This window comes from Stegostoma tigrinum, chromosome 25 (genome assembly GCF_030684315.1).
Source record: "Stegostoma tigrinum isolate sSteTig4 chromosome 25, sSteTig4.hap1, whole genome shotgun sequence".
NCBI classification, from domain to species: Eukaryota; Metazoa; Chordata; class Chondrichthyes; order Orectolobiformes; family Stegostomatidae; genus Stegostoma; species Stegostoma tigrinum.
Genome location: NC_081378.1, coordinates 34,562,109 through 34,575,143, shown reverse-complemented (window position 1 = coordinate 34,575,143; position 13,035 = coordinate 34,562,109). Strand labels below are relative to the sequence as shown.

Genomic DNA, 13,035 nt, shown 5'->3' with positions numbered 1-13,035 from the left:
GAAAGTTTTCTTACAGCTGCAGACTTCTGAATATAAATTATACATTACAGTTACTATTAATACAAAGAAAATTAGATTTGCAAAACTAAAATGATTATCTTATCAACTGCTGGTTAAATAGCAAAAGATGTTACAGAGGTCGGTATCCTGTCACCAAGCCACCTTTTATTTACTTGTGCACAGTACACTAGCTGGGCCGCTAGCTCAGAGTCAGCCCCCTGAACTGAGGGGATTCTAAATCTCCTGTTAATATTGGTCAGCCAGTGCTTCCTGATTGGCCCAGGTTAAGTGTCCTAATCGAAGACCTCACAGTCAAAAGATCTTCTTGGTCCCAATCACTACTGTGGCACATTATGAAAACTTGCAGCAAAAGAGTTTCTTTTCACATCATTCTAAGAAGCTAGAAAATACAGTCTAAAATTTGATAACACTGTTGTTCCTGAGGAGTGTGATAGATTCAGTTCACTTTAAAGTTGAGGGGAGAGGAATTTGTAATGGAAAAAGTTGACCGTATGTGTACGAATGTCTTTTATATCAAAAAGTGCAGAGAAATTAAATAAGAAAAATGCAATCTTTGAATTGTATAGCTTGTATGAGTATTGTGCAACTCTTTGAAAGAAAAAAATGCATTCTCTTTGTTATCTCTGAGGGTTAACCTATTTATATTCAGTCATCCTTTACTGTAATCTTTCTGACTGCAAGGGCTAACAGGTCCTTACTTAGTTGAATAAAGTTCTCATCTACTGATTTAAACAATTCAAAATACTTAAGTGTCCCACAAATAATGAGTGCTAGAATGGTGGCAAACCCTTTTTCAGCACTATTTCATTGGATCAGTCAGTCCTGTATTCAATGAGATATATTGCATGTTTTGTTTTTGCCTGTGTACTGTATCAAGCAAAGATGGAGGTCATGAATTTCTAAGTCAAAAATACTATTAAATAATATTTTGTTTTAAAATTGGAAAGCCTAAGGATTGAAATACTTTTATCATTTTGCTTTCAATCATTTCTGTTTTTACACTTTAAAACAGGGAAAATTTTGATCTTCTCTTACAGCCCCTAAAGAAAGCAGTGGTAACCCACAGGAACAAATTTCTGTCAGAAGTCCATATCAAGGCCTTCGGTTAGGCCTGTCTCGACTAGCCAGAGTAAAACCTTTGCATCCCATTTCTGACAATGATTGAACATAATTTAAAACTGTTTTCAAGACAGATGAAACTTTGCCTCTAAGCTTCAGGATTAATATCCACTTCATATTACATAAGATTGCTTTTCAAATCACATTGTGCATTTCTTTAAGAAGGTTTTTTTTGGAACCTGTTAACAATCTTGGCAGAAACAGTGACTGGAGGAAATGTTTTGACAACGTTACTTCCCAAAGAGCCCAGGAAATTATTTTTCCATATTTCTTTCAATTGACATTGACAATTTGAGAATGTTTTTAAGTAAACTTGAGATATAAATACTCACTTATTGAGACCGTTGGGATGTTGATGTTTTGTGGTGTGCTCTTATGACTTCTGTTTTAAGGTAGTTGGATGATAATGTCATCTGTACGCTCAGTGTAATAGAATTGCAAATACTTTGATTATAGGCACGTGTGCAGTATTAGGTGCACACAGTAAATTTTCCTTTACCAAAACAGTGCGCTATGTGATGGTAACATTGGCTTCAAGTTGGAATTTCTATCCATGTAGATTGACTTAGCTTGAAAGCTGCTCTGAAAGCATCACACAGCCTGGCAATATTTTATACCTTCTATTTCTAAGGAATTTGAATGCCTAAAGAAAGACTGTTGTTGCTTCATAATTGGTAGGTATTATAAGGTTGTCCTTAATAAGCTAATAAAATTCAATAACATTAGAAGTCTGTTCATGCCTGATCTAAATTTATCCCTAACTACTTTTTAACTATGTTGTTAAGATTTGATATGCATTTAAGGCAATTTAAAGGTCGGATTTGTAATAATTATTTTTGTAAGTTAAAAATAAACAGCCATTTGTAACAAATGCAAGGCATATAGTTTTTTTTAATATTGCACAAGTACCTGAATTTATAGTACCCCAATATATATGAGAAATGTATAAAGCTATGTTGCAACTAAAGAATTACTTTCATTGCTGTAAAGACTGTGTTTTTCTATTTTGTGTTTTTTTTTATTGTCACCTGAAATTAGACAGAACTGTATTAAAACCAGTGTTTTGGAAGGATAGTGCATGGTTCGAAAGTAAGTAACCTGATGCCCGTGGCAAGCATTGTATTTGTACAGCTGTTTAAGCAGGCAGTAATTAAAATGGTTATAGATAAATTGGAGCCAAAACATTCATTCTACAGATGCAGCTGAGTAGCAATAAGAAGTTGATTGGTCTAAGGACTAGTGATTAGTTACTGATAATAAGGGAGCTTTGATTGCCAACAGTCATGTGATTGAGTCTCTTAACCATATAGCTTGGATTTGGAATAAGTTATAGAGAAGAATTTTGATCTCCTCCATCTCAGGTGCTGTGTCTCTGTTCTGAAAAATCAAATCTCACTTGAAACTTGGAAAAAAAAGTTAATCTTACCTTTAGCAGTTGTTCTAAGTTGTGACTTCTAATAAATCAAAGACATTTTACAAGTGAACCAGCACTCTGTTCCTTCAGTGAACCAGTGGAAATAATCAGAAAATGGAAGCCAGGAGTAAACTTTCGGATCTGCAAGAACCAGCTCAAGAGAATTTGTAGACAAAGACTACTGGAATGACTTTCCAGATTTTCCCCTTTCTTCATGTGTTTTTTCCATGAAGTTTGTGTGTATGTGTGAGGAGTTAGAGTTCTAATCAGTCATGTTATGCTGTTTACCTGTACCCGTATTACATGTAATGAATAGCAAGTCTTGCTGAGTGCAAAAAGCTTATCTGCACTTTAAGAAACTTTTTGAAAATTAAGTGAATTAGGGAATTTTGTGCTCTTACTATAAAATCTTCAACTTTTGTGATGAATCTAGAAATTGCAACGTTTGATTTCCAGCATGCTACCCAGTGAGTCATGACATAATAGATTTTTTTTTTCCTCTCTGCCACCAGTTACGTTAGTGAACAAAAGCACCAATTTGCAGATGGCAAGGGCGGATAAACCACAAACAAGATAAATAACCAGATGCTTTGTTTTTTGTTATCACTGAGGAAAGAATGTTAGCTAGGTAACTTGTAGAACTTTCCCTTCTTCACATAATGTCAAGGGACCTGTTACATCTGCCTGAAGGGAAATGGTGCTTCAGTTCAACATCTCATTGGCAAGACAGTGTCTATAACAATTGTGTACTCCATCAGCATTACATTGAAACTTGAAACTGCAATTCTCAAAGGCTGGGAAATGGCAAAATAATCTTCCTTCCCCACTGTAAGAAAGAACTGTTGGAATTTTGATTATCAGCTAAAGAAGACAGGCAGGTTAACATTCTGATGTAACCATTCATGAGAAATCAGTTTCCATTTCTTGTTTCTTCAACTTACCAGCACTAATGATTTTCTTTACCTCTAAGTGATTGAGTAAGTTTGGTCAAAATACTGACCAGAAGTGAACCAGATGGGTAAAGTCATAGAATAGATTAATAAAGGATGGAAACAGGTGGGACATAACACCAGCGCTTCACCGGAGGCTCACTGATGATGTTACCTAGAATGGTAACGAAACGTCTGAAAACTAACCTTCCAACTCAGCGAGCAACCTCCCATCCAAAAATGAAATATTTTGAGATAACAAGGTGTAGAGCTGGATGAATACAGCAGGCCAAGCAGACAAGTCCCCTGGCCCTGATGGCCTGCATCCCAGGATCCTAAAAGAAGTAGCTACAGAGCTGGAGGGTGCATTGGTTGTAATTTTCCAAAAATCCCTAGATTCTGAAGTAGTACCAGAGGTGTAGAAACAATGCCAAAAAGGAAGGGAGACACAAAGTAGGTAACCAAAACCAAATCAAGTAGAGATAGCTTCATGAAAGTAGCATAGCTTCATGAAAGGGAAATCAATCTGACTAATTTATTTGAGGTTTTTGGGGAAGTCTCAGCCAGAGTGAAAAGAGAGGAACTAGTATATGTGTTGTATTTGGACTTTTAGAAGATGTTCAATAAGGTACCTCACAAAATGTTAAGTCATAAGATAAGAAACCACCATGTTGGAGGCACTAGAATGGTGTGGAGAATGTGATCAGTAAACGAGTGGGGAGAAGGAGTTCTTTTTCAGGATGGTAATCTATAGCCAGTGGGGTTCTTCAACAATCAGTACTGGGACTGCTATTGTTTACAATAATTAATGACTTTAAGGAAGCGAATGTAGTGTAGCCAAACTTGCAGATGACGCAAAAATAGATGGAAAAGCAAGTTGTGAGAGGAATACAAACAGTTTAGAGAGATTTTGATAAGTAATTGGGCAAAAAGCTTGCAAATGGAGTATAATGTGGGAGGTCATTTTCAAAGGGAGAAAAAATGGGTGTTAATTAAATAGGAAAAAACTATAATACAAAGGGACTTGAGGGTACTTGTGCAAAAAACACAAAGCTAACAGGTACAGAAGGTAAGCAGGAAGGCTAATGGAGTGTTGGCCCCCTTATTTCAGGAGATTGGAGTACAAAAGTATGGAAGACTTGCTGCAATTATACATGGTACTGGTGAAACTACATCTAGAGTACTGTGAGCAGTTTTGGACCCTAGTGAGTTTTGAGAAGATTTGTAGCTCAGGTTGAAGTTCTGGGTGTGAGTTTGCTCACTGAGCTGGAAGGTGAGTTTTCAGATGTTTCATCAGCTTTTTTTTATTTGAAAAAATATACTTTATCCATAAGATGTACAAAAAATAAAACATATTTATACACCTACCCAGTCATGCAAGCCACTCCGGGTTACCCAGGGGGTACATACCCCAACTAAAGGGAAAAAAAAACAAAGAAAATACCCTGACAGTCGTCACCCCACACAGTCCCAGTTGACCACCTGACCAGTTGGGGAAGGCGCCAGCTGGGCCCAGTTACCAGATAGGGCTCTTTTTTCTATTCTGGACAAGGGGTTTCATACCGTGGTCTTTCCCCACCGCGCCTTGGCGGCAGCTGCCCTAAGCTTTAGCGCGTCCCTCAGCACGTAGTCCTGGACGTTAGAGTGCGCCAGTCTGCAACATTCGGTTGGGGTCAGTTCTTTCAGCTGGCAGACCAGCAAGTTGCGGGCAGACCAAAGAGCGTCTTTCACCGCATTGATGGTCCTCCAGGCGCAGTTGATGTTGGTCTCGGTGTGCGTCCCGGGAAACAGCCCGTAGAGCACGGAGTCCCGCGTCACGGAGCTGCTCGGGACGAACCTTGACAAATACCACTGCATCCCCCTCCAGACCTCCTGCGCATAGGCACACTCCAGAAGGAGGTGATCGACAGTCTTGTCCCCCCCCGCCCAACGCAGCCACCTCCGACGGCAGCGTGCGGTGGTGCAGAGATTCCGGGCATGCATAAAAGATCTCACTGGCAGAGCCCCTCTCACCGCCAGCCAAGCAATGTCCTTGTGCTTGTTTGAAAGTTCTGGCGATGAGGCATTCTGCCAAACGACTTTGGCAGTCTGCGCGGGGAACCACACGACAGGATCCACCCTCTCCTTTCCCCGAAGGGTCTCGAGGATACTACATGCTGACCACTGCCTGACGGCCTTGTGGTCAAAAACTTCTCCACGAAGGACAGGTGGTACGGGACGGTCCAACTACTCGGAGCTTTCCGCGGCAACGAGGCCAGGCCCATCCTTTGCAACATTGGGGACAGGTAGAACCTCAGTAAGTAGTGACATTTGGTGTTTGCATACTGAGGATCTACGCACACCTTGATGCAGCCATACACAAAGGTAGCCATCAGGGCGAGGGTGGCGTTCAGTACGCCCTTTCCCCCGTTTCCCAGGTCTTTGTACATGGTGTCCCTGCGGACCCGGTCCATCCTCAACCCCCAAATGAAGTGGAAGATGGCCCGGGTGACTGCAGCGGCGCAGGTCCAGGGAATAGGCCAGGCCTGTGCCACATACAACAGTACCGAAAGCCCCTCGCACCTGACAACCAGGTTCTTGCCCGCGATGGAGAGGGACCGGAGCATCCACCTGCTCAGCTTCTGCTTCAGTTTGGTGATACGCTCCTCCCAAGTCTTAGTGCACACCCCAGCTCCACCGAACCAAACACCCAGCACCTTCAGGTAGTCTGTCCTGACGGTGAAGGGGATGAAGGAGAGGTCGTCCCAGTTCCCAAAGAACATGACCTCGCTCTTACCCCTATTGACTTTGGCACCCGAAGCCAGTTCAAACTGGCCGCAGATGTCCAACAGCCTACTCACCGACCGACGATCGGCGAGGAAGACGGCGACGTTGTCCACGTACAGGGAGGTCTTGACCTGAAGGCTTCCGCTGCCTGGGATAGTCATGCCCTTCAGGCTCACGTCCTGCCTGACGGATGCAGCGAAGGGCTCTACACAGCACACGAACAAGGCAGGAGAGTGCGGGCAGCCCTGCCTGACTCCAGATCTGACGGGAAAACTGTCCGATTCCCACCCGTTGATCGAGACTGCCCTAACGATGTTGGTGTAGAGCAGCCAGATCCAATTGCGGATGCCCTCCCCGAACCCAAATTTGGAGAGGACGTCCCTCATGTAAGCATGAGAGACCCTGTCGAAGGCCTTCTCTTGGTCCAGGCTGACGAGGCAGGTGTCCACCCGCCTGTCCTGCACGTAGGCGATCGTATCCCTGATGAGCGCGAGGCTCTCAGCGATCTTCCTGCCCAGCACAGCACAGGTTTGGTCAGGGTGAATCACTGACTCCAGGACAGACCTGACCCGGTTGGCTATGACCTTGGCCAGGATTTTGTAGTCCACGTCCAGTAGTGAAATGGGACACCAATTCTTAATTTCTTCCCTCTCCCCCTTCCACTTGTAAATGAGGGTGATGATGCCCTTCCTCATGGACTTGCACATTTCCCCTGCCCGAAGCGCACTATCGTACACCTCCAGCAGGTCCTGGCCGACCAGGTCCCACAGAACGGAATGTAGCTCGACCGGTAAGCCGTCGCTCCCAGGAGTCTTATTCCTCTCCAAGGACTTGAGGGCTCTGGTCAGCTCATCCAGGGATATCGGCCGGTCCAGCCACTCCCTCGTGCCGTTGTCTAAGACCTCCGTGATAGACGACAGGAACGACTCGGAGGCCGTGCTGTTCATGGGCTTCGTGTCGTACAGTCCGGCATAGAAGGATCTGCTGATCCTCAAAATGTCGGGCCGAGACGACGTCACCGAGCCGTTGTCCTCCTTCAGCCGGCTAAGCACAGAGCTGTCTTTGTGCACCTTCTGAAAGAAGAAACGCGAGCACGTCTCGTCCTGCTCCACGGAGCGGACCCTGGACCGGAAGATTACCTGGAGGCCTCCGCGGCGAAGAGCGAGGCTTGCTGCCCCCTCACCTCGCGGAGGTCCTCCGTGACATTGACCCCCATCAACTGCAGAAGGAGCAGGTTCTGCACCCTTTTCTGGAGTCGCGACAGCTTTCCCTGCCTCTCTCTCGCCTTCCGAACACCCTTGAGGACAAAGAACCTCTTGATGTTCTCCTTCACCATCTCCCACCAGTCGTCCGGAGACTCAAAGAGGGGTTTCACAGTTCTCCAACCGGCATACTCCCTCTTAAGCTCCTCGACGTTCTCTGGGGTCAACAGAGTTGTGTTGCGCTTCCACGTCCCCTTGCCGGCTGGCTGGTCGTCCTGTAAGTGACAGTCGGCCAGCAGGAGGCAGTGGTCAGAGAAGAACACCGGCTCGACGCCGGTGGACCTGACCGAGAACGCCTGTGACACAATCAGGAAGTCTATCCTTGAGCGAATAGACCCGTCTGGCCGTGACCAGGTGTACCTCCGCTGCGCTCTGTCTGCAGGGGCGCTGAAGACGTTGAGCAGCTTGGCGTCCTTCACCGTGCCCATCAGGAATCTGGACGTGACGTCCAGTTGACTCTCCCCACGTCGGATCTTCCATCCGCATCGATGATGCAGTTAAAGCCTCCGCCTAGGATGACCGGCCTGGACGTAGCCAGCAGGGGTGGACGCCGCTGCAGGACGGCCAACCGCTCACTCCATACCGCTGGGGCGTACACGTTGATCAGCCTCAGGGGAGCGTTCCTGTAGGTGACGTCAGCCACTAGGAGGCGCCCCCCCCCCCCACCACCTCCTGAACTTGCGAGATGGTGAATTCGCACCCCGACAGCAGAACAGCCAGGCCCGAGGAGCGACAGTTGTTACCTCCTCGACCAGATCAAAGACCCACAGGTCCAGGCGCCGGACCATTTCCCGTACCTGCTGAGGTGCGGTATCTCGCACTCCTGCAGAAGCAGGAGTTCCGCCTTGACGGTGGTCAGGTAGGCCAACGTGGACACACATCTTGCAGTCGACTTGACGCTGCGCACATTAATGCTCGCAACTCGTACCCCCATTGTGGGCAGTGACTGCAGTACCCTCCCCAAGTCCAAAGTCCAGCCCCTCCATCTGTCCCTTCATGCCCAATGCCCGGGCTAACTGCTGGACGCTCTCCGGGCTCAGGAAACAGTCCGTGCTGCCTTCCAGGTGGCATCCCCTCATTGGGGGTACAGAGGCAGGAGAGTCCGGCTCTGGGTCAGGCTGGGGACGCGCTGTTTCCTCCTTCCCGCCTGGAAGTTCCGGGGGGCCCTCCAGGGCCCCAGGGGCACGTGACTGGGTGTCGGAGGGAGCCTCAGGATGCCTTCCGTCACCTGGAAGTGGGATGCTGCTTTCCTTCTCCCTTGAGATCTTTAGCTTCTGCTTTGGGCAGGCCCTCTCCGAATCTCCCTCGTCAGAGGAGCTCGTATAGCCCTCCTGTAGCTGCCTCTTCCCGCCTGATGGTTGCGGTTCCTGGGCCCGCCGACTTACCTTCCTCCTCACTTTCCAGACCGTCATCCACTCCCCTGGGTTGCCTGTTGCTGCCTCCATTGACTCCGGGTTGTCGGGGGGGAGCGGAGCCTGGAGGGGCGCTTTGCTGGCCTCGGGCCCATCCTGCAGGGCTGGGCCCTCCTGCACGACCTGGCCCTCCTGCACATTAGTGGGGTCATTGCAGGGCCCTGGTGCCTTCCTCTCCTCCGGTGGGGGTGGGGGGGGGCTGACCCTGCATTGCCCCTGCCGGCGTAGGTGGTCCTCTGCCGCGGGCATGCCCTATAGAGGTGGCCCGCTTCCCCGCAAAGGTTGCAGCTTTTTTCTTGTGGGCAATCCTTTGCAAGGTGTCCCTCCTCCCTGCAGATGGTGGCTTTGCAGTCGGCCGCCACGTGACCTGACCTACCACAGGCATGGCAGACAGGTCAGGTAGCCCTTACTCCCGCCGATTGCGAAGCTGGACGGTGAGTGTACAATGTTCCCGTCCGCGCCCATCCTCAGCATCACCTTGACCTACCTCTTACTGGTCCAGATGCCAAAGGGGTCCATGATGTCAGTTAGGTCCCCTTCCACCTTCACGTACCTTCCAAGGAAAGTCAGGACATCAACTGCTGGCACATGCGGGTTGTACATGTGTACAGTCACCATACAGCTCCTCTGTACTGGCATCACGAACAGCGGGACAGAGGTCAATACAGAGAGAGGGCCCTCACCTCCTTTCTCCTTGAAAACCTCCAGGAAGCGCTCGCAAAGCTTGGCACTCCTGAAGGTTACATTGTAAAAACCTCCTCCGGGGAAATCCTGCAGGCAGTAAATGTCCACAGCAGCAAACCCACAACAGTCCAACAGGACCCTCTTCACGAAGAAGGTGCGGTCCACAGGTGCGCCTTTATCCACCTTCTTCACGGAAACACGGATGGTGTTCCGGATCCCCTGACTTGGGGCACGAGCACTCGCCGCAGCCATCGTTGCAGGTTGGCTGCTCCCCTGAATCAGTGTTAGGCCGAAGCCAGCATTAAGATCCACCGGTTGCAAGGGTACACAGCCAACCCGACGTCTTCCTTCCACCTCCAACACAGCGCTCTCCTCCTCTCGGTCCACAAGAGAGTGGGTCTTTATTTTGTTCCAGATGTAAGCTGGTTCACTGAGCTGGAAGGTTTGTTCCCAGATAATCAGTCACCATTCTAGGTAACATCCACAGTGAGCCTCCGACAAAGCGCTGATGTTATGTCCCGCTTTCTATTTATCTGTTTAGGTTTCCTTGGGTTGGTGATGTCATTTCTTGCGTTGGTGATGTCATTTCCTGTTCTTTTTCTCAGAGGATGGTAGATGGGTTCCAAATCAATGTGTTTGTTGATGGAGTTCTGGTTGGAATGCCATGCTTCTAGGAATTCTCGTGCATGTCTCTGTTTGGCTTGTCCTAGGATGGATGTGTTGTCCCCATCAAAGTGGTGTCCTTTCTCATCTGTATGTAAGGATACTAGTGATAGTGGGTCATGTCGTTTTGTGGCTGGTTGATGTTGAATGATTGACTTTGACTTTGATTGGGACAACACATCCATCCTAGGACAAGCCAAACAGAGACACGCATGAGAATTCCTAGAAGCATGGCATTCCAACCGGAACTCCGTCAACAAACCCATTGATTTGGAACCCATCAACCATCCTCTGAGAAAAAGAACAGGAAATGACATCACCAATGCAAGAAATGACATCACCAACTCAAGGAAACCTAAACAGATAAATAGAAAGCGGGACATAACACCAACGCTTCGTCGGAGGCTCACTGATGTTACCTAGAATGGTGACGAAACGTCTGAAAACTAAGCTCCCAGCTCAGTGAGCAAACTCACATCCAGTTTTGGACCCATTATTTAAGGAAAGAAGTCATTCCATTAGAGGTGGTTCAGAGAAGGTTCACGAGGATGATCCCTCATCTGGAGGGATTGTCTCATGAGCAGAGGCTTCATGGGATGGGATTCTACTCAATGAAGTTTAGAACAAAGAGAAGTGAACTCATTGAAATGTATGACTTTTGAGTTTCAGAGTTGGGACATCATGTTGAGGTTGCACAGGACACTGAGTCCTCTTCAGGAGTACTGTGTGTAGTTCTGGTCGCCCCGTTATAGGAAGGATATTATTAAACTAGAAAGTGTTCAGAAAAGATTTACCCTGATGTTGCTGGGAATGAATTATTTGAGTTATAAAAACAGGCTGGGACTTTCACTGGAGCATAGGAGGGTGACGGATGAATTCTTACAGGCTTATAAAATCATGAGACCCATGGATAAGGTGAGTAGCAATGGTCTTTTCACTAAGTTGGGGGAGTCAAAACTAGGGGACAAATTTTTTAGTTGAGAGGAGAAAAAGTTTAAAAAGGCCACAAGGGGCAACTTTTTTTTTACACAGAGAACGGTTAGTGTGTGGAATGAACTGCCAGAGGAAGTTGTGGATGCAGGTACATTTTAAAGACATTTGGATAAGTACATGAATAGGAATGGTTTGGAGCGATATGGGCCAAATGCAGGCCATTGGGTCTAGTTTAGTTTGGGAACATTGTCAGTGTGGACTTGTTGGACTGAAGGGTCTGTTCCCACGTTGTATGACTCTATCTTGTCAGTGTAAATGCTGAAAGGATGTTCCTCCTCATGGGAGAATTTAGGACCAGAGGGCATTGTTGCAGAACAAAGGGGCACCAATTTCAGATTAAGACGAGGAGGAATTTCTTCTCTCGGTGGATTAAGAGTCTTTGTAATTCCTTGCCACAGTGACCTGTGGAGGCAGAGTTCTCGTGCATGTTTAATGCTGAGATAGATTCTTGATCAGTACGTGAATCAAGGGTTACAGGGAAGGGGTACGGAAGTGGATATGAGGGGTGTCGGATCAGTCATGATCCTATTGAATGGTGGAGCAGGTTCAAGGGGGCGAAAGGTCAACTGCTGTTCCTATTTCTTATGATATTACTGGTATTTACTATAATAGGCTGTGGTTACATGGTCACTGTTAGGCAGTTTTTTGATTAATTCCAGATTTCTATTGAATTCAACTTTCCCCCATCTGGCAATGTGTGATCTGGGCCCACATCCTCAGACCGATAGCATGGGTTCTGGATTACTATTCCAGTACAATACCATTATGTTTCACCAGATGTCCCACAAAGAAGGGTGAAGTTGAGGTAAAGATCACACTGAATAGCAGCACAGGCTTGAAAGGCCAAATCCTGCTTTCCTGTGTTATATCAGATCTTCCCTAGGTGTGGGTCCAGGCCCCAAGGGAAATTGCCAAGTAAAACTTTGGGATTTTGAGCTCACAAGTTTAATTGGAACTTCAATTAAATTAGACTAGTTCTGTTCCTGCTTGAACAGGCTCTTGGTTCACCCTAGGGTTTGCAAGAACTTTAAAGTCTTCAAATAAGATTATGGTGGGAAAACGTTTAAGAAGCACTGCTCATGGTTTTACATTAACCCAATGCAAGCAGGTGGCTTAACCAAATAGCTTTAACTTTATCTTCTTCATTCTAAAAATTATTTTTTATTCTTTCAAACGATATGGGTATTGCTGGCAAGTTCATATTTGTTGCCTATCCCTAATTGCTCTTGAATTGAGAGGCTTACTAGGCCAATTTAGAAAGTAAAGAGGCGTCTACATTGCTGTGGGACTGCAGCCATACGTAGCCCAAACCTGGTAATTATGGTAGACTTCCTTCCCCCAAAGGATGTTGCTGAACCGGATGGGTTTCTACAACAATCAAATACAGCCTCATTGCCACCAGAGACTAGTTTAATATTCAAGATTTATTAATTAAACTTAAATGCTACCAGCTGTTGTGGTGGGATTTGAACCCAAAAGCATTAACCTGAGTCTCTAGATTGCTAATCCAGTGACATTATCACTACCACCATCTCCCTTTTATTTACCTCCTTGACATGAAGATTAAACGGTTGATGTATTTTTCCAAGCTGAGAAGATTGACCCAATTGAAGTCACTAAGGTTATGAAGGATTCTGTTAAAGTCAATAATGATGGATTGTTTCTACTGGTGGGCAAAACCATAACAAGGGAACATAAATTTAATGTAATAACAAAGATAGAAAGCATGTCTTTACGTGGTAGATGATGAGATTGCCATGAGATCCTGTTGT

At 46.4% G+C, this 13,035-nt stretch overlaps 1 protein-coding gene across 3 annotated transcripts in view; it reads left to right on the top strand.

Annotated features, from left to right (window-relative positions):
* rad51ap1 (RAD51 associated protein 1) overlaps nucleotides 1-2,814 on the top strand; it is a 46,263-nt gene extending 43,449 nt beyond the window's left edge. Inside the window, exon 8 of one of the 3 annotated variants that reach the window (XM_048553672.2) lies at nucleotides 1,059-2,814. In XM_048553672.2, the coding sequence (XP_048409629.1) occupies nucleotides 1,059-1,186 (128 nt within the window). In that variant the 3' untranslated portion in view covers nucleotides 1,187-2,814. The remainder of the gene's footprint in view (nucleotides 1-1,058) is intronic. The other 2 variants (XM_048553671.2, XM_048553673.2) reach the window with 2 other exon arrangements.
* Nucleotides 2,815-13,035: the final 10,221 nt, after the last annotated feature.